This window comes from Urocitellus parryii, chromosome 12 (genome assembly GCF_045843805.1).
Source record: "Urocitellus parryii isolate mUroPar1 chromosome 12, mUroPar1.hap1, whole genome shotgun sequence".
In the NCBI taxonomy this organism is placed as follows: Eukaryota; Metazoa; Chordata; class Mammalia; order Rodentia; family Sciuridae; genus Urocitellus; species Urocitellus parryii.
This window is the reverse complement of record NC_135542.1, coordinates 68,365,946-68,389,133: the sequence shown is the minus strand read 5'-3', so window position 1 is coordinate 68,389,133 and position 23,188 is coordinate 68,365,946. Positions and strand designations below refer to the sequence as shown.

General features: G+C 34.9%; 1 protein-coding gene across 2 annotated transcripts in view; it reads left to right on the top strand.

Moving 5' to 3' along the window:
- The first annotated feature begins 104 nt into the window (after positions 1-104).
- Positions 105-23,188, top strand: part of Pigf (phosphatidylinositol glycan anchor biosynthesis class F) — a 34,532-nt gene continuing 11,448 nt past the window's right edge. The window contains exons 1-5 of one of the 2 annotated variants that reach the window (XM_026385766.2): positions 105-194; positions 1,436-1,684; positions 2,733-2,824; positions 4,212-4,328; positions 21,378-21,486. In XM_026385766.2, the coding sequence (XP_026241551.1) occupies positions 1,457-1,684; positions 2,733-2,824; positions 4,212-4,328; positions 21,378-21,486 (546 nt within the window). In that variant the 5' untranslated portion in view covers positions 105-194; positions 1,436-1,456. The remainder of the gene's footprint in view (positions 195-1,435; positions 1,685-2,732; positions 2,825-4,211; positions 4,329-21,377; positions 21,487-23,188) is intronic. The other variant, XM_077792028.1, reaches the window with a different exon arrangement.

Sequence of the window (23,188 nt, the reverse complement as noted above, 5' to 3'; positions counted from 1 at the left end):
AACCGCGGGAGGCATAAACGCGAGCAGGTGGGTGGGGCTTCCTATTGACCCCACCCACTCCCTTCTGCGATTGGCTGTGCGGTCCTGGGTCTCCACCTCCGGGTCCGGCGCCTGCGCGAGGGTCAATGGCAGCCCGTCGCACCTGACAGTGGGAGGCAGTGCCTCCCCTTACCCTCTGCGGGCGGGACAGTTAGGTAAGCCCTGCTGGAAGCCCCCGGCACACTCACCTCTCGCGGCTGCACATCACCCCGCCAACTGCTGGAGTGGCCGCCAACCTCCGCGATCCGGCCTGCCCTAGGCGGCCGGCCGCTTGAGCGCCACCCTTCCGGCGTGACCCAAGGACTGCTCTGATAAGCGACCCTCTTTCGAATCCGAGTTTCTGTCTCTGTCCTTCAGTTTTCCCTTGTGTCCAGCGCCTGTATTTTTAGATTGTTGCCCCTCCACTAATTTATCTCTGTTTACAAGCCGGCCGGCTGAGGCTGGGGTAGTGTCCCGAGCGACCCAGCCTGAGGTGGGTCTACTGCCGAAGGTCCAGCATCCCCGCGAAGGCTGCTCTGGGATAGCTCAGAAGCGCTTTCTCTTCGGCCACACCTGTAGACTTGGGTCCGGTCAGCTCGTAACGCGGAGGCGGCGGCCTCGCGATGGAAGGCGTGCTCGGAGGCACTCCCAGGCCTGACAGTGCCGGTGTCAGGAAGGGTGCACAATTCACTGACTCCATCCAGCAAGCCTCTGAGCCTGGGTGCTTAATGATCACTCTTTTATTTTTTTTCTTTATTTATTCTAATTCGGTATGTATGACAGCAGAATGCATTTTGATTCGTTGTACACAACTGTTCACTATTTTGAGACCACATCTGCAAATGGTAGCTGGGATTCCAAGGGTGGCCCAGAAGGAGTCTGTTTACACAGGAGTTTCCTGATTTCTCCCCTGCCCTACCCGCCATCAGTGGAGGGTAGAATCTTGAAGAAACTTTTTTTGTCCCATTTTACCATCCATTGTTTTCCCAAACCCTGGTGTGTATCATCATATTCAAGAGGCTAAGAGTTGAAATGACTAGCGTGTGAAACCTTGTATCTGGCACCTAACTAGTTCATCCTGTTTCCTTATCAGTAAAGTATGCGCCTTTGAAAAATGATTTGTGTGAATTAAATGAGAACCATTAGGACAAATCCCAGGTTTTTCCGGGATGCTTTTTTTTTTTTTTTTTTTCTGGGATGTTCACCACAGTGTAACCTATTGACAAATACTTAATATAAAGTCCTCACTTAATACTAGTCAATATAATACATAAGCTTTCTGTAATTTAAATATATGTATTTAAACACAGTAAATAGCTCATTGCTTATTTTGGAGGTTGAAACATGTAGAACAATGGGAAAATCATTTACATGTTTTTCTTAAATATTAAATATTTCTTAATTCGTTTTTTATTAGATAGCCACCAAGGAAAACACCATGAAAGATACAGATATCAAGAGACTACTGTATGCCCATCTTTTGTGCATATTTTCAATTATCCTAAGCATCTTCATTCCATCAGTATTCTTGGAGAACTTCTCAATATTGGAAACACACTTGATGTGGTTGTGCATCTGTTCTGTTTTTGTAACTGCTGTCAATCTAGTATTATATTTGGTAGTGAAACCAAATATATCTTCTAAAAGAAATTCATTATCACATAAGGTAAGGCTTACTTCTTAAGCAAGTTTTGGATGGAAGTTGTGTTTCTTTTAATGAAAGAATAAAGTATTTGTCCTCGTTGGCATGTAAAGAAATCTGATTTTTTTTTTCCAAATCAGTAGCTGTTGCTTGCTGTACCCACTATGTTTGATAGATCCTTACTGTGCATTCATTGTGAAATTATGACTTCTTCAGTGGATATATCACTGTGAGCTTGTATAATCCATTGTTTTACATCACCATTGAAAATAAGTACATCTGGCTGCCTTGAAACCTTATTTTTTAAGACATTGCAGTTCATTTTCATTTATTTTTACATTTCTGAAAGAAAGTGGGCTTTTCAAAAATTACAGAAGAATTCACTGTGGTAACTGTTGTTTCAAACATGGTCTTCCTTGACTAAACAGTTTTCAGATATGAGGATCAATTTTCTGAAATATTCACTATGTTTGACTATTACTTTAATAAAGTTCTCACTTAACATTCAATATCATATATAAGCTCTCTATTAGGTAATTTAATTTAACATCTTTACTGCCATATGGTTTTAAAAGCTTAATGTGTATTTTATAATTATACCTTCTTAAGTTCCAAATCAAGTGAGTCCTACATGTGCTATTTGTAGATGTTCAGGTCTTTTTTCATATGATTCATACAGTAATATGAATGTGGCTTAGAAAATTATATAGTATTTTGTTTTTGTGTTGCAGTTGTCCCAGGAGTTTTGTTTTAAAATGAAAAAACAAAAAGTTATTTTCTGCAGTGACTTCATGTATTATTATATAACAAGTACTGTGTGTATTTTATATTCTAGCACTGTTATCAACAAGTATTTCATAAATATGGATTAATAGCATAGCTCAATACATATTACAGAAACAGAAATCCATTTGACTCATGGGTAGGTAGAATGTGGGTGTGCATGGTATTTACCTTTTAGAACATTAAGCTATTTCACACATTATGGGAAAAAGTTGTATTTGTAGATAAAATGGAAGAATTTATCCTTTGTCAGTCTCTTGAGTCTTCAAATTATTCATTTCTTTTTTAGGTAACCAGAATTTTGAAATGTTGTATCTACTTTCTTATGTCTTGCTTTTCCTTTCATGTGATTTTTGTTCTATATGGAGCACCACTAATAGAGTAAGTTTGAAATTTTTACTTTTAACTTCATATTTTAAAAAACTTAATATGTTAACTCTGTTGGCAATAATAGAAAAACTGTGGTGTGATTAATGAATCAAGGCAGGAGAAAACATAATTTTTCTTCTTTAGCATTGTATTCTACTGTATTTTAAAAAGTAGAATAACAATTCATAACTTAGTTCATTAAATGCTTCTATTATTTAGCCTTCTGTTGCCCAAATACATGTTGGGAGGAGGAAGGGCAGGTGAGGAACTGTGTGTGTATGTATATTTAAAACACTAATTAGTATTAATATGCTAATGTGTCTCTTTTAGACCTCTAAGGGAACTCACTGTCATGATATGTGTAAGTTAGTTATAACATATCAGTTCTTAACAAATGTGATTCTGAATTAGTTGAAAGAGTTTGTTTTCCCAAGGAAAGTCAATAAATTTTTATATTAAAATAGTTAATAAGCTAATATTTATAGGTCAAATTAAACTCAATACTTTTTAAAAACTAACGAATTTCAAATCAGTGGAGATTAATAAATATTTCTTACATAATGTTTATTACAGTTTGGAAAACTTTAGTTTAGCAGTGATTAATGATCATGATGAAATTACTTATATATATATATATATATATATATATATATATATATATATATAAACACATACATATACACACATCTATAACCATGTATATAGTTATATATATATATATATTTATATATAACTGTATATATACATATTTTGGGGGGGAGGCAGTACCAGGGATTGAACTCAGGGGCACTTGACCACTGAGCCACATTTCCAGCCCTGTTTTATATTTTATTTAGAGACAGGGTCTCACAGAGTTGTTTAGTGCCTCACTTTTGCTGAGTCTGGCTTTGAACTTTCTGTCCTCCTGCTTCAGCCTCCTGAGATGCTGGGATTACAGGCATGTGCCACTGCACTCGGCTTATATATATATTAAACTAACAGATTTATTCTTTTTTAGAGAGAGGACAAGATCTTTGTCATCAGACATGATAGCGTTTGCCTGATCCAGCACAGACTAGAAATAAGAGTTGAATCATTGGTTGTAGAGAAAATTCTAGAGACTGTTGAGGAAGAAAGCTAACATCCAGAAATGGAAGTTTCAGTATGAATCTTAGGGTTTTTCACATTTTTGACATTTATCATTAAAACTAGATATTTCCTAGATTGGCTTTTAAAGTTTGTATTTTAGCAGTAAGATTATTTATAGTCATTTTGATGGGACTCATGTAACTTTTCAAAATATCAGAAAATATTTTTATATTAAATATGTTCATGTGATAAAGATTTTGTATGTGTGTATATGTGTATCTTTAACACTTTTTAAGAAATTAATGAAGTTTTATTTGTTTGTTTGTTTTAGGTTGGTGTTGGAAACATTTTCATTTGCAGTTCTTTTGTCTACTTTTACTACCGTACCTTGTTTATGTTTGTTAGGACCAAACATCAAAGCATGGCTAAGAGTTTTCAGTAGAAATGGGTAAGTTTTAATTTTATATTTTACTGATTAGTAATTTTTAAAAAATTAAGAATTGTTTTTCTGTTCTTGGCAGTTTGCTGATTATTCCATGAATGTTTCTCAGCACTGTATGGTTCTCAAAGATGCCAGAAGGGGCCAATGCATTTGGGGAATGGAGGCAGAGATGGTTTGAGAGGGACCCAAGCAGGCAGACTACAGCTCTCTCCCACCACATTACCAAGATATATTTTTTGGTTTTTTCCATATGGTAGAATTCTACTATGCTTTTTGTTTGGAAAAAGAAAAAATTTTTTTTTTCTGCTACCAAAAGAAAGCTTTAAAAACCACTGGGATAATTTGGCATTATGATAAAGTGCTTCAAAATAAAATTGCTTACATATATTTCATAATATGCAAATACCTACTTATAAAAATGTTTCGTGTAAGAACAAGAATTTCTTGTTTGGCCTTTGTCGTGATAAAATATTGGAGTGCAGATTGAACAGATTTTATTTCCTTAGCAACCACAAATATTTTCAGCAGAGCCAAGTTAAAATTTTAGCTTCTTCAAAGACGTTGAAATACCAGAGGTGGTGGAGTTCTAACTAAGAAAACCAGAAGATATTTTGGTACCTGTAATTTTGTCTTGTTTGTTACCTAGCAGCAAAAACTTCTTGAGCACTTACTCTGCTCCAGATGCTAAGCTCTGTGTGGATTTCAAAATATTAGGAAGATTTTTTTCCCCCTTGAGGAGCTTGCACATTCAAGGGATAAGAGTGAAATGAACAAATAGTATGAAACTAAAACTATGTAATTGAACAAAAATCAGGGCTGTAGGAACTCAGAGGGGGATAGGGAGCAGTGAAGAATGGAGTTGGTGAGGGGAATAAATGATTTGATGAGACCAAGAAGAAAAGATACCTTGTGCAAGGGGAATGGATGAAAACTGAATTGAAATTGGTATTTTTGTGTGATTTGGAGGAAACAAGAAGCCCAAGGAGAGCAGGGTATGCATGCTGAGTAGTTTGGTTCCATAAATTACTGCCTTAGTCCTTGGGAAATGACTGTGTTCTTTTTCTTAAGAACTATCTTCTATTCATTAAAAACTCCAGAAAACAAAAGTGTAGCAACTGAAAATGTCTTTCCACATTATTATCTTAGCATTTGAAATTAATTTCTTTTAACTTCTTAGTTTGCAGTTTTTAAACAATGAAAACTGGTTGAAATCTTATTGGTTTGTATTGCTGACTTATCAAGCTTTGAATTTTTCTAATAGTTAATAGATGTATTTGGAGAGGATATTGTCGTTTGAGTTTTTACGGTTAGTTCTGGTATAAAAGGGTGTATTTGTCCATAAAAATCACTGAATTTAGCAAAATTGGACAATAAAAATCACAAACCTTGTGAGAAAGATGGGGCTAGGGATGTAACACTTTGCCAGTGACACATAAAGAGAAGATATAAACTTTTTTTTATTGGTACCAGGGATTGAACCCAGGGGCTGTTAACCACTTAGCTATGTCCTCAGGCCTTTTTTGTGTTTTATTTTGAGAAAGGGTCTCACTGAGTTGCTTAGGGCCTTACTAAGTTGCAGGGCTTTCTTTGAACTTGCAATCCTCCTGCCTCAGCCTCCTGAGTTGCTGGGATTACAGGCATGAATGAAGATAGGAACTTAATGAAAATGGTAGCACCATTTTACACATGTTAAATAGTTACAAAATACATAAATATTGCATCAAATCAAATATAGCTCTTTTCTTAAGAAAAGATTTGAAGGTTGCCTTTGAAAGTAGATATGGAAAGAATTGTCCCTTGTGAGTTACTGTGAAGTGGTGAAGAATGGTTGTTGGAAATCTGAGCCAAAGTTAACACCAGATGTGGATGGGTAAGACTTGATATATTTAGTAAACTGAGGTTGCTGCGAATTGACTTTTTAAAAAATAGCATTGAAGCTGGAGCATGATAGTATTCGATAATAGTCCCAGCTGGTCAGGAGGCTGAGACAAGAGGATCCCTTAAGCCCACGAATTTGAGGCTAGCCTGGAAAACATATGTTAGGAATTTGGAGAAGCAAGTGTCAAACTCTCTGGAGAGTAAATTGGTTCAGACTCTGTGAAGTACAATTCGGTAACATTTATAAAAATTTCAAATGAACATCTTTGACTCAGCAATTCTTCTTCTGGGACTTTATTCAGTAGTTATACTTGCACATCTACAAAATATTGAGTGCATAAGATTACTCACAGTGGCATTGAAAATAGCCTAAATGTCCATTAGAAAAGGGTACCGTTAAATAGCATTTAATGCAACCATGAAATATTACGCAGCTACAAATACATACTGTTCTACACATTCTCTCTCAATTTTTTGTTTATTTACTCTATGTTAAGTAGAAAAACAGTGCAGTTAAAAATATGCATTGGGGGGCACTAGGGTTGTGGCTCAGTGGTGGAGCGCTTGCCTAGCATGTGTGAGGCACTGGGTTCGATTCTCAGCACCACATACAAATAAATAAAATAAAGGTCTGTCAACAACTAAAAATATATTTTTAAAAAATGTGCATGGGATGCTACCGTCCTATGTAAAAAGTTGGTAAGGGGGAATAAATACACCAATGTATCTACAGGATTTTTGGGTGCTACCTAAGCTTCGGTAGACTGCAAAAGTTATCCTTCCAAAATTTCCATCATACAATCAGAGCTAACAATTCAGTAGCTAGGACTGCGCTAAAAATAATCAATTTTGTAATACAAAACATTTAATATCATACAGGACATGACATGAAATGGTAAGAATATGAAAATATTTTAGTAACTTTTAAAGCATTTTCATGAATTTTATGGCATTTCTCAGAGCAATCGAGTGAGACACTCCTATTTTCATTGTTTTATACATGTGCTGGAAAACTAATAAGTGAGAGCAAATAACTGATATAACTAAGACTTCAGTCTAGATCATCTGATATACCATATACAAGTTAGATGACTCTTAATAGTTAGGAGTCAGACTTCAGAATGGCCTTTTTTTTAAAAAAAGGAAGTGTGATTTGGAGGAAACAAACAGCCCAAGGAGAGCAGTGGCAAAAAAGTGGCATCTTTAAAAAAATATTTATAAATATAAATGCATGTAAATTACAAATTATAAATGCATATAATTATAAATGCATAAAAAAGGCCACACTAAAGGCCAAAAATGGCATCTTTTAAAAAAATATTTATAATTATAAATGCATAAAAAAAAATTATAAATGCAGGTCATGTATTCATTATTACAGTAACATGCAGAATAGGTTCTCTGACCTAATAATACCCTGTGTTACTGGCCTTCACTATTCAGTGGCTAAATGATCTTTGACAAGCTCTTTAGCTTCACAGATCCTCATGTATAACATGACTAGGAATAAAACGAATATGTACTTAGCAGGGTTATTATCATAACTGAGTAAGCTAATAAGTGAAATAAATGTAGGTGCTCAAAAAATGTTTGCCAAATGGATTAACAAATGTCAGGGAGCATATTTATATGTCATATTTCTAATCCTAATGGGTTTGTCTCAGTACTTCTTAGGTCAGATAACAGACCAAGGACAATAGTCCACAGACAACTACAGAGGAGTAATGGTTTTTTCAGTTAATTTAGTGTGAAGTTCATTTGAACTTTGTTGTGAGAGAGAAGCCTCAGTCTTCATGTCTCCACCATACGTAATAGTTTAACTAGTGATAGTTGAGTTTCTTCTTAGCACTTTTATCAGGAGAATTTAGTATAGAAAACATGTCAATTCTTTAATTATCTAGGAAATAACTAATGTGGTAGATTAACTTATTTAACTTTAGAGTAGCCTTCTTTAGAATATTTTTTTTAGTTGTACATGGACACAATACCTTTATTTTATTTGTTTGTTTATATGTGGTGCTGAGGATTGAACCCAGGGCCTCACACGTGGGAGGCAAGTGCTCTTATCACTGAGCCACAACCCCAGTCCCTAGAGTGTCCTTCTTTAATCTTCACTTTTTTAAAAATTCTGAACTTTATTTTTTAGTACAGTTGTAGATTTACAGAATTGAGCAGATAGTTCCGAGTTTCCATATACTTCCTCCACTGGCAGCTTCCCCTATTAATGTCATGCATTAGTGTGGTATGTTTTTTATAATTAAGGAACCAATATTGATACATTGTTATTAACTAAAGTTCATTTACAGTTCTGTGGATTTTTATAAATGCATGTCATGTATCCATTATTACAGTACCATGAAGAATAGGTTCTCTGACCTAAAAATACTCTGTGCTTCACCTATATATCACTTTTTGTTGTACTGGGGATTGAACCCCAGGACTTCCCACATGTTAGGCAAGTGCTCTAACATTGAGCTACACCCCAACTCTTATTTATTTATTTATTTTTGTACCAGAGATTGAACCCAAGGATGCTTAACTACTGAGCCACATCCCCAGCCCTTTTTTGTATGTTATTTAGAGACAAGGTCTCACTGAGTTGCTTAGGGCCTTGCAGAGTTGCTGAGGCTGGTTTCGAACTCTTGATCCTCCTATCTCTGCCTCCTGAGCTGCTGGGATTATAGGTGTGCAACCACCATGCTCTGCTGATTTTTTTATTTTGTAAGTTGCCGAGGCTGGCCTTGAACTTGCAGTCCTCCTGCATCAGCCTCCTGAGTAGCTGGGATTACAGGTGTATACCACTACACTTGGCCCACTGATCTTTTTACTATCTCTATAGCTTTTCCTTTTCCAAAATTGCATCTTATTGGAATCATATAGTATGCATATAGCCTTTGAAGAAGAGCTTCTTTCATTGAAATATGCATTTAAGTTTTCTTCAGGTCTTTTCATGACTCAAGATTTCATTTCTTTGTCACTGAACAATATTCCATTGTATGGAATATAGTTTGCTTATCCATTTACCTATTGACATCCTGGCTGCTTCCAGGGCTTGGCTATTGTAGTAAAGCTGCTATAAACATATGTGTAGATTTTGTGTGGGCATAAGTTTTCAGCTCAATTGGATAAATAACTAGGAGTGCGATTGCTGGCTGGTATGGTAAGATTGTATTTGGCTTTGTAAGAAATTGCCAAATCGTTGTTCTAATTGGCCATACTATTTTGCATTTCTACCAGCAATGAATAAGAGTTCCTTGCAAATATTTGGTATTGCCAGGTATTTTTCTTTCCCTTTAAATTTTTCTTTTTTCTTAAATTGGTTGTTCAAAACATTACAAAGCTCTTGACATATCATATTTTATACATTTGATTCAAGTGGGTTGTGAACTCCCATTTTTACCCCAAATACAGATTGCAGAATCACATCAGTTACACATCCACGTTTTTACATAATGCCATATTAGTGACTGTTGTATTCTGCTACCTTTCCTATCCTCTACTATCCCCCCTTCCCTCCCCTCCCATCTTCTCTCTCTACCCCATCTGCTGTAATTCAATTCTCTCCCTTGTTTTTTTTCCCCTTTTCCCCTCACAACCTCTTATATGTAATTTTGTAAAACAATGAGGGTCTCCTTCCATTTCCATGCAATTTCCTTTCTCTCTCCCTTTCCCTCCCACCTCTCGTCTCTGTTTAATGTTAATCTTTTCCTCATGCTCTTCCTCCCTGCTCTGTTCTTACTCTCCTTATATCAAAGAAGACATTTGGCATTTGTTTTTCAGGGATTGGCTAGCTTCACTTAGCATAATCTGCTCTAATGCCATCCATTTCCCTGCAAATTCCATGATTTTGTAATTTTTTAGTGCTGTGTAATACTCCATTGTGTATAAATGCCACTTTTTTTAATCCATTCATCTATTGAAAGGCATCTAGGTTGGTTCCACAGTCTAGCTATTGTGAATTGTGCTGCTATGAACATCGATGTAGCCTTGTCCCTGTTGTATGCTCTGTTTAGGTCTTTTGGGTATAGTCCAAAAAGGGGAATAGCTGGGTCAAATGGTGGTTCCATTCCCAGCTTTCCAAGGAATCTCCATACTGCTTTCCAGATTGGCTGCACCAATTTGCAGTCCCACCAGCAATGTACAAGTGTACCCTTTTCCCCACATCCTCGCCAGCACTTGTTGTTGTTTGACTTCATAATGGCTACCAATCTTACTGGAATGAGATGGTATCTTAGGATGGTTTTGATTTATATTTCTCTGACTGCTAGAGATGGTGAGCATTTTTTCATGTACTTGTTGATTGATTGTATGTCCTCCTCTGAGAAGTGTCTGTTCAGGTACTTGGCCCATTTGTTGATTGGGTTATTTGTTATCTTATTGTTCAATTTTTTGAGTTCTTTGTATACTCTGGAAAAATATACCCTGTTCATGGATAGGCAGAACTAACATCATCAAAATAGCGATATTACCCAAAGTTCTCTATAGGTTTAATGCAATGCCAATCAAAATCCCAACGGCATTTCTTGTAAAATTAGATAAAGCAATCATGAAATTCATATGGAAAAACAAAAGACCCAGAATAGCAAAAGCAATTCTAAGCAGCAAGTGTGAATCAGGCGGTATAACGATACCAGATTTCAAACTATACTACAGAGCAATAGTAACAAAAACAGCATGGTACTGGTACCAAAACAGGCGGGTGGACCAATGGTACAGAATAGAGGACACAGAGACCAATCCACAAAATTACAACTTTCTTATATTTGATAAAGGGGCTAAAAGCATGCAATGGAGGAAGGATAGCATCTTCAACAAATGGTGCTGGGAAAACTGGAAATCCATATGCAACAAAATGAAACTGAATCCCTTTCTCTCGCCATGCACAAAAGTTAACTCAAAATGGATCAAAGAGCTTGATATCAAATCAGAGACTCTGCATCTGATAGAAGAAAAAGTTGGCTCCGATCTACATATTGTGGGGTCGGGCTCCAAATTCCTTAATAGGACGCCCATAGCACAAGAGTTAATAACAAGAATCAACAAATGGGACTTACTCAAACTAAAAAGTTTTTTCTCAGCAAGAGAAACAATAAGAGAGGTAAATAGGGAGCCTACATCCTGGGAACAAATTTTTACTCCTCACACTTCAGATAGAGCCCTAACATCCCTTTAAATTTTTTATTTTTTTTATTTAAAAAATTTAATGTATGTATTACAATCAGATGTAATAGTGGAGTTCATTTTGACATATTCATGAATGCATATAAGATAGTTTTCTCCGTTTCAATCCTCAGTACTACCCCCTTCCCTCCGCCCATCTCCTTCTGCTACTCTTTTGATCATCCTTCTATTTATTTACTTTTAAGTTGATGTATTATAGTTATATATAAAATTGGAATGAATTGTGGTATATTCTTACATGCGTCTAGCATAATTTAGTCAACTTCATTTCCTTGTTCTTCCCTTTCCCTCCTGTCCTCCCTGCCCCTTCATCCCCTTATTTCTATTTACTGATTGCCCTTCTATTTTCGTGAGATTTTCCCCCTTTTTATTCTTTTTTTCCCTCTAGCTTCAACATATCAGAGAAAACATTTGACCCTTTCTGAGTCTGGCTTATTTCATGATGTTCTGCAGTTCTATCCATTTACCTGAAAATGACATAATTTCCTTCTTCTTTTTGACTGAGTACAACTCCATTGTGTATGTACATTTTCTTTATCCATTTGTTTGTTAGTAGGCACCTATGTTGGTTACATAACTTGGCTATTGTGGCTTGTGCTGCTATAAACATTGGTATGATGTTTATAGCACTATAGTAGGCTGATTTAGTTATTTTGGATAAACATCAAGGAGTGGGATAGTTGGGTTATATGGTGATTCCATTCTTAGTCTTGCTTTCAAAGTGGTTGTACTAATTTACAGTCCCAACAACAATGTGCAAGTGTACCTTTTTCCACATATCCTCACGAGCAATTATCATTATTTTTATTCTCGATGTTTGTCATTCTAAGTTGAGCTTTTAGTGTAGTTTTGATTTGTATCTCCCTGATTGCTAAGCATGTTGAGCCTTTTTTAAAAATGTATTTGTTGAATATTTGTATCTCTTCTTTTTAGAAGTGACTCTTTAGATCTTATGTCCAATTATTGAGTGGCTTATTAGTTTTTTTTAGTTCTTTATATACTAGGGTTATTAAGCCCCTGTCAAAAGACTAACTGGCAAAGATTTTCTCTCATTCTGTAGGCTTTGTCCTCACACTCTTATTTCTTTTGCTGTACAGAAGTTTTTAATTTAATGCTGTCCTACCTATTGATTCTTGGTTTTATTTCTTTAGCTTTAGGAGTCTTATTAAGTAGTTGCCAAAGTTTGGAGTGTTGCCCCTATGTTTCTTCTAGTAGTTTCATTGTTTGTGGTCTAATTCCTAGGTCTTTGATCCACTCTGAGTTGATTTTTATGCAGGGTGAGAGGTAGGGATCTAGTTCATTCTTCTACATATGGATATCCAGTTTTCTTAGCATTAATTGTTTCCCCAGTGTATGCTTTGGGCATCTTTGTCAAGGGCCAGATGACTATTTTTGTGTATTTATTTCAGTTTAAATGTTCACTTATATGAAAAAATATTTTAAAAATTGAAGATCTGATGGTTCTGTAATAATAATATAAAATATATACAAAACCTATTTAATTGTGTGGTGCACTGCACTTGTCCCACTGTGTTGTTACCATTATTCATATAGAACTTCAACATTTTTTTTTTTTTTTGTACCAGGAATTGAACTCAGGGGCACTTGGCCACTGAACCACATCCCCAGCCCTATTTTGTATTTTATTTAGAGACAGGGTCTTACCAAGTTGCTTATCGCCTCACCATTGATGAGACTGGCTTTGAACTCCAATCCTCCTGCCTTAGCCTCACGAGCCACTAGGATTTCTGGCATGCACCACTGTGCCTGGCTTGAACTTCAACTTTAATTCCAAAGAATTCTATTGTTACTTAAGGAAGTTATACAAAATAGATGAATAATGCATTCTTTTTCTTACCCCCAAACAATTTAGAGCAGAAATTAATTTCTAATTTAAAAAGTTCTCATGCTATGGTTTGAAGGTATTTTAAGTATGTTGAAGTATTGATTGCAGATTTTAGAGACTTAAATATTATTAAATATTATTTATACTGTGTTTAAGTAGAATACATACAGTAGAGTTTTGTAGTTTTTAAAATTTAAAGCTAGTTCTTTCAGCGTTGCAATATTGAAATAAAATGTCAGTAGGAACAGGCCAATTTTGAATTGGCATGACATCTCTCATAATATTGAGTCAATATAAATGTGTTATGCTGTTTAATGTATTTATTTGCATATTTATAGGAAATTTAAAAATCATGAAGACTGAAAACATAAAAACTTTGAAGTTGTAAGCTTTGTGGTAATCAATGTTGTAAGAATAAAGGATCAATTATGATACTTTTGACATTTAATATAGAATTAAGTGACAATATTTTAACAAGATTTTTCCTTAAAGTAAATGTAAAGTTATTCCAGGAGAACAAAAGAATGCTATCATAAAGAAACATGAAGGTAGGAAAGTCATTCAGCTTCTTAAAATATTCTGCCAATTTCTTATTGATATATTTTTTTTAACTGAATATACTCAATTTGTACTAGTATAATTCAGTTTTTTTTCTTGCCTTAGTGTTATAATTGGTGTGAGGTTTTTCTTTTTTCATTTGTAGACTGTCTTATAAAGGAAAGTAATAATTTGCTTACCATAGACCTGTTATTCAGTGAAGTTTGCTTTTGGATTTATTAGTTATTTTATGCTTCTCTTGTGAATGTGTAAGTTAGAACCTGATTGATTACCTTTGGTGAACTGAGAAAGTTTCTGAATAGGATTAAACACAAATCTGGGATTTTGGAAGGTGAAAATACTCAGATCCATTTTTATAAAGAAAAACACTTTGTATTGAAAAACCACAGTGGCCAGTAAGAGTGAAAAGATAGTAAATGACCAAATACACAAATATACAAAATATGTAATTTAGAGCTGGGTATGGTGGCATACCTGTGAGGCTGAGGCCAGAGGATAGATTGAGCCTACAAGTTTGAGACCAGCCTGAGCAAGGTAGCAAGGTCCTGGTCCCTGCCCTGCCCTCAAAAACAAAGGCAATTTAATCTGAATATGGATACAAAAATTTCGTTCTGAAGAAGCATTGATTTTAATATTCATTAAGTGGGAAATGGAAATTTCTATTAGAATTGCATCAAATATCTTTAGCCACTGGGAGGAGTTGTAGAGTTTCTTTTTCAGATGAAAAAATCAACAGTTAAGAGGATCAAATCCATTCAAACAAATTCTGTTTTCATGAGTAGATCTAAGCCACAGGCATTTACTGTTAACTACTCTCAGGTGCATGATACACAGTCTGGCATATAGGAGGCACTCAAAATGGCCTATTTTAATTAGAATTGGTCTAATGAATTTCAGCAGTCAAATAATTTGGACAGGTACTTGGACCCCATTGTCATGAATACTGATCTGTAACATTATTTTAATCACTTTTTAAGTTTGTTCACAGTAGAACAGCAAACCATTTCTGTTCTCAGACCTATTGGCTCTATGTACAAGTTCCATTACTGTGACAAAATTAGCCAATAACCATACAATTTAAATGACATTTTTATGGAAACCTATGAAATGAGAATAAACAAAGTCATTGTTGTAAGAAATTAGTTAATCAAGTCGAATTTATCTGTTTCATTTTATCTTCATTATTTACTACAAAAGAATGCATGCATTTTTACCACATATTGTAAAACTTTATTCATTTTTATATATTTCAAGTGAAAATTTCCAATAATCATAAAACATAGAAAGTTAAAGATCCTAATAATCCTATTGAAGAGTCAGTGATTACAAATAGATTTTATATGTTCTTCTAATTTTATCCATGCATAAAACAAATGTAATTTTAAAACAAAATGGCAAATCCAATCACTGCTTATAACTTTTTGTTCCATTAATATATTATGAACATCTTTATTTGTGTAAGTATAATCTACCACTTCTTGCATAGTACCATTAGTTGGTACATCCTTAAGTAACATAAAAGTCCAGCCTATATTGTTTTGAACTGATTATGTCGGTAACAGTTTGGGTGGTTCTAAATTCAGTTAGGGTGTGGCTATGCTTCTTAGGGATTCTCCTGGATCCTCAGGATGGGAGGGAGATGAAAGCAGTTTACCTTTCTTGCTTATTCCTAAACTCTACATTAGGAAGAATGGGATCACCATGATTGAATTAGCCTAATTATCAGAGATAAGATAAATATTGAACAGTTCATTTCCATTATGACTGTTCCACATACTACAATTTATTTAGTTTGCTATTGAATGTTGTTATCAGATTTTCATGATTATAAATAATCTTTTTATGAACATCTTTGTTCCATATATTTTTTTTTGGGGGGGGGGTACGAGGGATTGAACTCAGGGGCACTCGACCACTGAGCTACATCTCCAGCCCTATTTTGTATTTTATTTATAGACAGGGTTTCACTGAGTTGCTTAGTGCCTCGATTTTTGCTGAGGTGGCTTTGAACTCCTGCCTCAGCCTCCTGAGCCACTGGGATTACAGGTGTGCATCACCACACCTGGCTGTTCCATATAATTTTATATACCTGTGCAAATATTTCTGTCAACTCTATTCCTGGAGTTTGGAAATCAAAGGAAGTTCATAGGTACTATGAAACTTCAGTTTAATTTGAAGAATGTGTAGATATCTACATAGATATTCTACCAATAGAGTGCTGATTCCCTCACTGACCATCAGGCCTGTTCACTTTTTAACAAAACAGAGCAGCTTCTTACTGAGGCTCTACTGAGAAGGAAGACTATGTGATACTGGTTTCTAGTGGAAGGCATAGCCCTGGCTGGCTGCTAGTTTTTAAAAGTTTGATTCATGGAGCCACCATTTAGTAAACGTCAGCTGAATATTACTGATTGAATTGCAGAGGTAACATTAACCTTGCCCTATCTCTTCCATTGTCTCCCTTTACCTCCAAGTTACAGAAAACTGGATAGAAAATAGCATCCAGTTCTCAAAATGCATCTTTGAGACAGCAAAAATTGGCACCAGTTACATGGAAAGACAGCTTCAAAGATAATTCACTCTTCTGAGCAAATAGGTGGTCTAGACAGCCTGCCAACATGAAGTGTGAAAAAGATGAATAGAAATGGCACAACAGCCTTAAAACACACCATAGAAGAAAGGGTGGGGGGGAAGTTATGCAAGACAAAGAATTCAATATGAGGGAAAATGCTACCCAAGGAACAAAAATAAACAAAGAACTCCTCAAAAAAATGTTATTGATGATATGATGAATTCAATTAAATAAAGGCAAACATGAAAAAGTGAAACAAATGAAGGAGAGGAAGAGATCGCAAAATTGATGAGATAAGTTGAAAATCCAAACCACCTTACTATAGATCATAGATTATAAACATCAATAAATAGACAAGTTAGAAAATTAAATTTTACCATGGAGGAAAGGTTTGCCCTAATCAAAATGAATGATGAGTAGGGAAGGGGTTGGAAGGAATAAAGTAATTAGAGAATATATGATGGATAAAGAGAAGATATAAAGGAGTGTCAAACATAAGACCAGTTAGTGCCCCTATAATACAAAACAAAAAATTCAAAGATGTGATAGAAGACAATTGTCCAAATGAAGGAGCTGTTCAATTTATATATTAAAGGGGCTTACTATGTCAAGAAAATAATCAAATGAATTAGCATCATAGAACAGAATGTAAATACTATAAAAATAATATAAGCAATAAAAATTGTACCATGGGGGAAGAGATAGAGAAAATATATTTGTATTCCTCATATCCTCAACTATTCTGGTTATCCCTAGAAGCTAAGATATTTGTTCAAACTCTTTAGGGAACAGATGAAGTGAAATTCTACATACTGTACAATGAGTCGTCTTACTCATGTAGGGTGAGCATCCACTCAACTGTTCAGTATTTTATTTTGTTGTTGTATTAAAATAGCTTTATTTAGATGTAACTACCTACCATAAAATTCACCTGTTTTAAGTGTATTATAATTCAGTTATTTTTTTTGGTATAGACACAGTTGTACAATTATCACAATATTATAGAAAAAAAACTAGAGACAAAGTTGAAAAGGTTCTTCAAGCAAAAAAGAGAAAGATATGAAAAATGAGGGAAAGGTAAGACAAGCAAGAGATTAGTTCAAAATAATAGTATTTCCAGCAAGAGTAGGGAAAGCAAAATTTCTAAACGTTTTGAGCAGAACAAGAATTTTGGTTTTTGCTTTTTTGGTACTGGGGATTGAACCCAGATTACTTTATCACTGAGCTATATCCCTAGCCCTTTTTATTTTTTGACAGAGGGCATCACTAAGTTGCTGAGGCTGGCCTTGAACTTAAGATTCTCCTGCCTTAGTTTCCTCAGTTGTTGGGATTATAGGTGGGTACCTCTGTGCCTGGTCATTTTTATTTTTTGGTACCAGGGATTAAATCCAGGGGTGCTTTAATCACTGAGCCACATCCCTGGCCCTTTTTATTTTTTATTTTGAGACACGGTCTCTAAATTGGGTAGGGCCTCGCTAAATTGCTGTGGCTGGCTTTGAATTTGTGATCATTCTGCCTCAGCCTTCTGAGTTGCTGGGATTACAGATGTGTGCCACTGCTCCTGGTCCAAGTTTTTAAATAAAGGAAAATTTCAATAACCAAAAGAACTGAAATTCTAGAATGAGGCCCATATATTTCATATATAATGATTGAAAGATACTTCAAGATACATTTTTGTGAAATACTAGATGCTTCCAGAGTAATAGGAGCAAGTTACCTATAGAGGATGGGGACCTAGAATGGCATGGAACCTCTTAGGTGAAAATCAGAAAACAATGGAGCAATGCTTTCAAAAATTTGAGGCAAAGTTATTTCCAACCACTAGAGTAAAGTCATTTTCAGTTTTAAAAAATCTCTAAAAATCTGAACAGCTGACTGGATGCTCACCCTACATGAGTAATCTATTTAATGAACTGAGAGGGTGAGGAAGGAGAGAAAGAAGGGAGAAAGGAGACTTGGAATCCAGGAGAACCAGAACCAAGACAGGCAAAGGGAATTTACAAGATGATGGTCTAGAGACAACCTAGGACCCCAGCAAGTCTGCAGGCCTAGAGAAGCCAGTTCAGATAGGAACAGGTGAAGGAAAGGAAGAGAGAGCATTTAGCAGAAGTACTATTGTGTTTTTTTGGATATTTGAAGATGATTTAGTGACAAGTACATAAACAGCTAGGAGAGGGGAGAGGCGGTTTTTAACATACAAGAACAATTAAAAATCATATTTAAAATCATCATAACAAGAGAAAAAGAAATGTAATTGTGGTTTACTCTGTGGTTCATTGTGATTAGCATCTGTGGAATCACGGCCATGGAAACACTGTTATTCAGCTGAAAAGGAGAGATGTTACCATTGAAGTAGGGGCAAAGAGTCAGGGAGAAATGTGTCCATGGAGGTGGGGTACAGGCCAAAAATGCTAAGCCATCTCCTGTAGTAAAATTCAGGAAGTAACTAAATCTTGAAAAAAATCAAACACTTAAAGTATATTTTAAAATTTGAGTTAAATAGAAGAAAAGCAAGAAGAATTGAAAGTATTTGCTTTGGGTTTAGAAGTCAGGAGTAGGAAGAGATGGAAGGGGAGAATATTTTTATTATTAGTCTAATTGTCCTTTACTTCAAAGGTATTGCATATACTGTTTCTATAAATATAATTTTTTATTTTAAAAAGATAGGCTTTGGAGTATTTTTTAAACTAGGTCTTGCTTCCATTTTTTCTATATTCATTATATGCAGGATCATAAATACTCTTGAATATACCATACAACCAAAATAGAGGATAACCTCTTGGATGTTTGCATTTTTATTTTAATAAACATAAGTTAGCCACAAGTGTGCTAGAACAATGAAAAATATGAAAATTTGTGTTTTGCCCTTAGTCCAGTAAACTTGGAGCCTAGAGGGTAGAGAAGATATGTACATAAATCTTGTTGAAACAGCATGATCACATTGCTGTCTTCTTTTAAAACCTTCAATGTCTCATTTAGTATTGCATTTAACTTTTCTTAAATCTTAAACCTGAATCTATATTGAGATATTGTTTCACACCCATTAGGATGACTATAATCAAAAAATAATAACAAGTGCTGGAAGGATGTGGAAAAACTGGAACCCTCTTACACTACTGGTGGGAACATAAAATGGTTCAGCTGCTTTGGGACACATTCTGCAGTTCCTCAACTGATTAGACAGAATTACCAAATGACCCAGCAATTCCACTCCTAAGAATAACCTGAAGTGAAATTTAAACACACATCCACACAGAAACTTGCACATGAATATTCGTAGCAGCATTATTTATAATAGCCCCAAAGCAGAAACAACTCAGATGTCCATTAGATGTTGAATGGATTAATAATATGTATAATATCCATATAGGGCAATATGATTGAGCCAAAATGTATGAAGGAATGATACATTGATGTATGCTACAACACAGATGAACTTTGGAAGTATTCTAAGTCAAAGAAAAACAGTCACAAGTAACAGCATGTATGATTCCATTTATTTGAAATGTCCAGAATAGGCAAATTCACAGAGATAGAAAGTAGCTTAGTGGTTGCTTGGGCCTGGGGAACAAGAGAGGAGGGAGGAGAGTGACTGCTAATGGTTTCTTTTTGGAGTGATGAAAATGTTCTGAAAATGACTGTGGTGATGGTTATACACAACTGTGTGAATATACTAAAAACTATTGAATTGTATGCTTTAAGTGGGTGAATAGTATGACTGAAAAAGGATTTTCTGGCATTTGTGCTATACTTAATAAAGATGTTATTTTAAAAGTTCCAACTCTAACTTGCTTTTCCAGGCTTATTTACTGTTCTTCCACTTGGCCTCTACCAATTTTATGTATGTTCTCTTGTCTGCATTGCATCTCTTTCTCCAGTTCAAGATCTAACCCTACCTGTTCTTTCAAATTCAGCTGAACTTTTCTCTTTTTTCATAAAACAGAAAAAGTAAACTCTTCCCAGCAGAAAGGGAATCCTGCTTTCAGTCTCTCCCACACTTTGTGTCTCCTGGCACCTCACTTTTTTTTTGTATTGCAATGTGGAAGAGTCAGTCATGTGTGACATGGGGGCTAGGCACTGTTTGTCAGCCACATGTAGGCAAAAATTACCCTACAGAATCCTTAACATTGCCTGAGCAGTATAATTCTCTTTTTATATTCAACTCAGTTAATTCTTTTCTTTCTCTAATATTGGAAGAACTCTCTGTTCTGCTGAATGCTAATTGAAGAAACTGACTAGTAGTTTTTGACTATATGTGGCTGACAAATGTTGACTAACCTGTATGTAATACACGACTCTTCTATATTGGAAATGATGCACCTGAAATACTATAATAGCTGTTAACAAAGGAAAACCAAAAAAGCAAAATTTGGTCTATAATATGATGCATTTGAGGGTTTTTTTGCTTTTTAAAAATTTTAATTTTTTTTAAATTAGTTATACATGACAGTAGAATGCATTTATGCACTCTGATATACATTGATGGGATATAATTTCTCATTTTTTCTGAGTGTACATGTTGTAGAATCATATTGGTCATACAGTCACATATTTACATAAAATAATAATGCCTGTTTTGAGTTTTGTTTTAAAGGTTACATACACAATTACACTTCATTTATGCAAATATGCATAAATCCTTCAAACAAAATTGTGTGTATATTTGTACATATATAAAATATCTCTTGAGGGTTATGTAGTAGTTTAGAAATAGCAGTTGCCTCTGGGGAAAGGAACCAGAAATTGATGATAACAGGTGGGAAGAAGATTTTGTTGTCATTGTATAATGTTCTTTTGTATTGTTTGACTCTTACTGTACCTTTCCAATTACCTTTCCAATGGAAATACATTTTTTTTACCAATTAGTTTTTAATAGTTCATGGAAAATATCTAAATCAATTTGAGATGCTCATTTTAAATGAACAGAAAATATATGAATAGTGTTAATTTGTGCTATCTGATTGGTTCTCCAGCAGCTAAGATATAGACCACCAATGATTTGTATCTATGTGTTTTACAGAGTTACATCCATTTGGGAGAATAGTCTCCAGATCACTACAATTTCTAGTTTTGTAGGAGCTTGGCTTGGAGCATTTCCTATTCCACTGGATTGGGAAAGACCATGGCAGGTTGGTTTTAATTATTTAAAGCAACAAAATATACTTTGGTATAATGATAATAAAAGTAATAAAGAAAACTAGTATGTAGATATTAAATTTTGTTGTTCAGTTAAGTAGGGATACCAATTTTTCTGTTGGTATAATCTAGGTGGTTTCTTATTGGGGCCTGTCCCAGTACCAGGGCATCTAGGTTGACCTTCATCTGTTTTCCAACCCTATTTTGCTACATATAGAGGTGAATAAACAAACTTATTTTGTGAATATATATAGGAGGGTTTTTGTTTGTTGTTTTCACCATTAATCTAGAAGTTGTAGACATTCCCTGTTTTCAACTTTTTTTTTTTTTTTTTTTTTTGTACTGGGGATTGAGCCTACGGCGCTTAAACACTGAGCCACATGCCCAGCCCTTTTAATATTTTTATTTTAGAGACAAGATCTTGCTGAGTTGCTTAGGCCCTCACTAAATTGCTGAAGCTGGCTTTGAACTTGTGATCCTCCTGCCTCAGCCTTCCGAGTAGCTGGGATTACAGGTGTGCACCACCAAGCCCGGCTCTGTTTTCACCTTTTATATTCACTGTAGCATAATTTTATTTTCTCTTTAAGCCTAAGTTCGGATGGCTATCTTGCTTGATGGCAAATTGAATGTTCATCTTGAAATATATTTCAAAAGCAGATAGCAAAGTAATTTTTTAAATATGTGGTATCAGAGGAAGCTCACAAACATCATATTTTTCTTTTATTATGATAGGGTAAAGCTGATATGCTAGGGAAAACAGAACCAAGTAAGAGCTCTTTACATCCCCCTTTTTACTGACAAGGAAACTGACCTGTAGAGAACATTTAAGTAACTGAGCTTCGAGATGATGGATGTATTTTTAATTTTTAATGACTTTTTGGCATGCTATAATTTAGTTTATTAAATTTACCATTGATATTTAGATTATTTCTAATATTTTCTATAAAAAAGACTATTGTAATAAATGTCTTTGAGTCTGTAGCTTCATGAATTTTTCTATTTTTTTAGGGTAATTTGTACCAGATTGAATTATAGTATTAAAAATAAATATACTCTTTTCTTTTTTTAAAATTTTTTTTTTAGCTGTAGATGGATGCAATACTTTTAAAAAATTTTTTATGTGGTTCTGAGGATTGAACCCAGTACCTCACATGTGGTAGGCAAGCACTCTACCACTGAACCCCAGCCCAAATATACTCTTTTCTAACATGAAGATAACTTTTTTTCTCATCAGAAAGAGAATATATACTTATTTTAAAAATTTAAGCAATATGAATCATTAGAAAGAAGAAAATTTAAATTACCGTTTAATTTTTTCATCTACCCAAAGGAAACCGCCATTAGTATCTTGATGGTAATTGTTGCATCTCTCTCTCCATGTGTATAATTGTTCATAATGTACATGTTATTTTTAATTTTCTTTTCCCCCCCACCTCAACAGTATATTATGGAACTCATTCCATGTCAATGAAAATTTACACATATGTATTTGCATAAAATAATATACCAGTTTCTCAAACAAATGAACATTTAGGTTGTTTTCACTGTTACAATTTTTTTTTTTTTTTTTTGGTACTGCATTGAACCCAGAGGTACTTAACGACTAAGTCATATCCCTAGCCCTTTTTTTATGTTTTATTTAGAGACAGGGTCTCGCTGATTTACTTAAGGCCTTGCTAAGTTAATGAGGTTGGC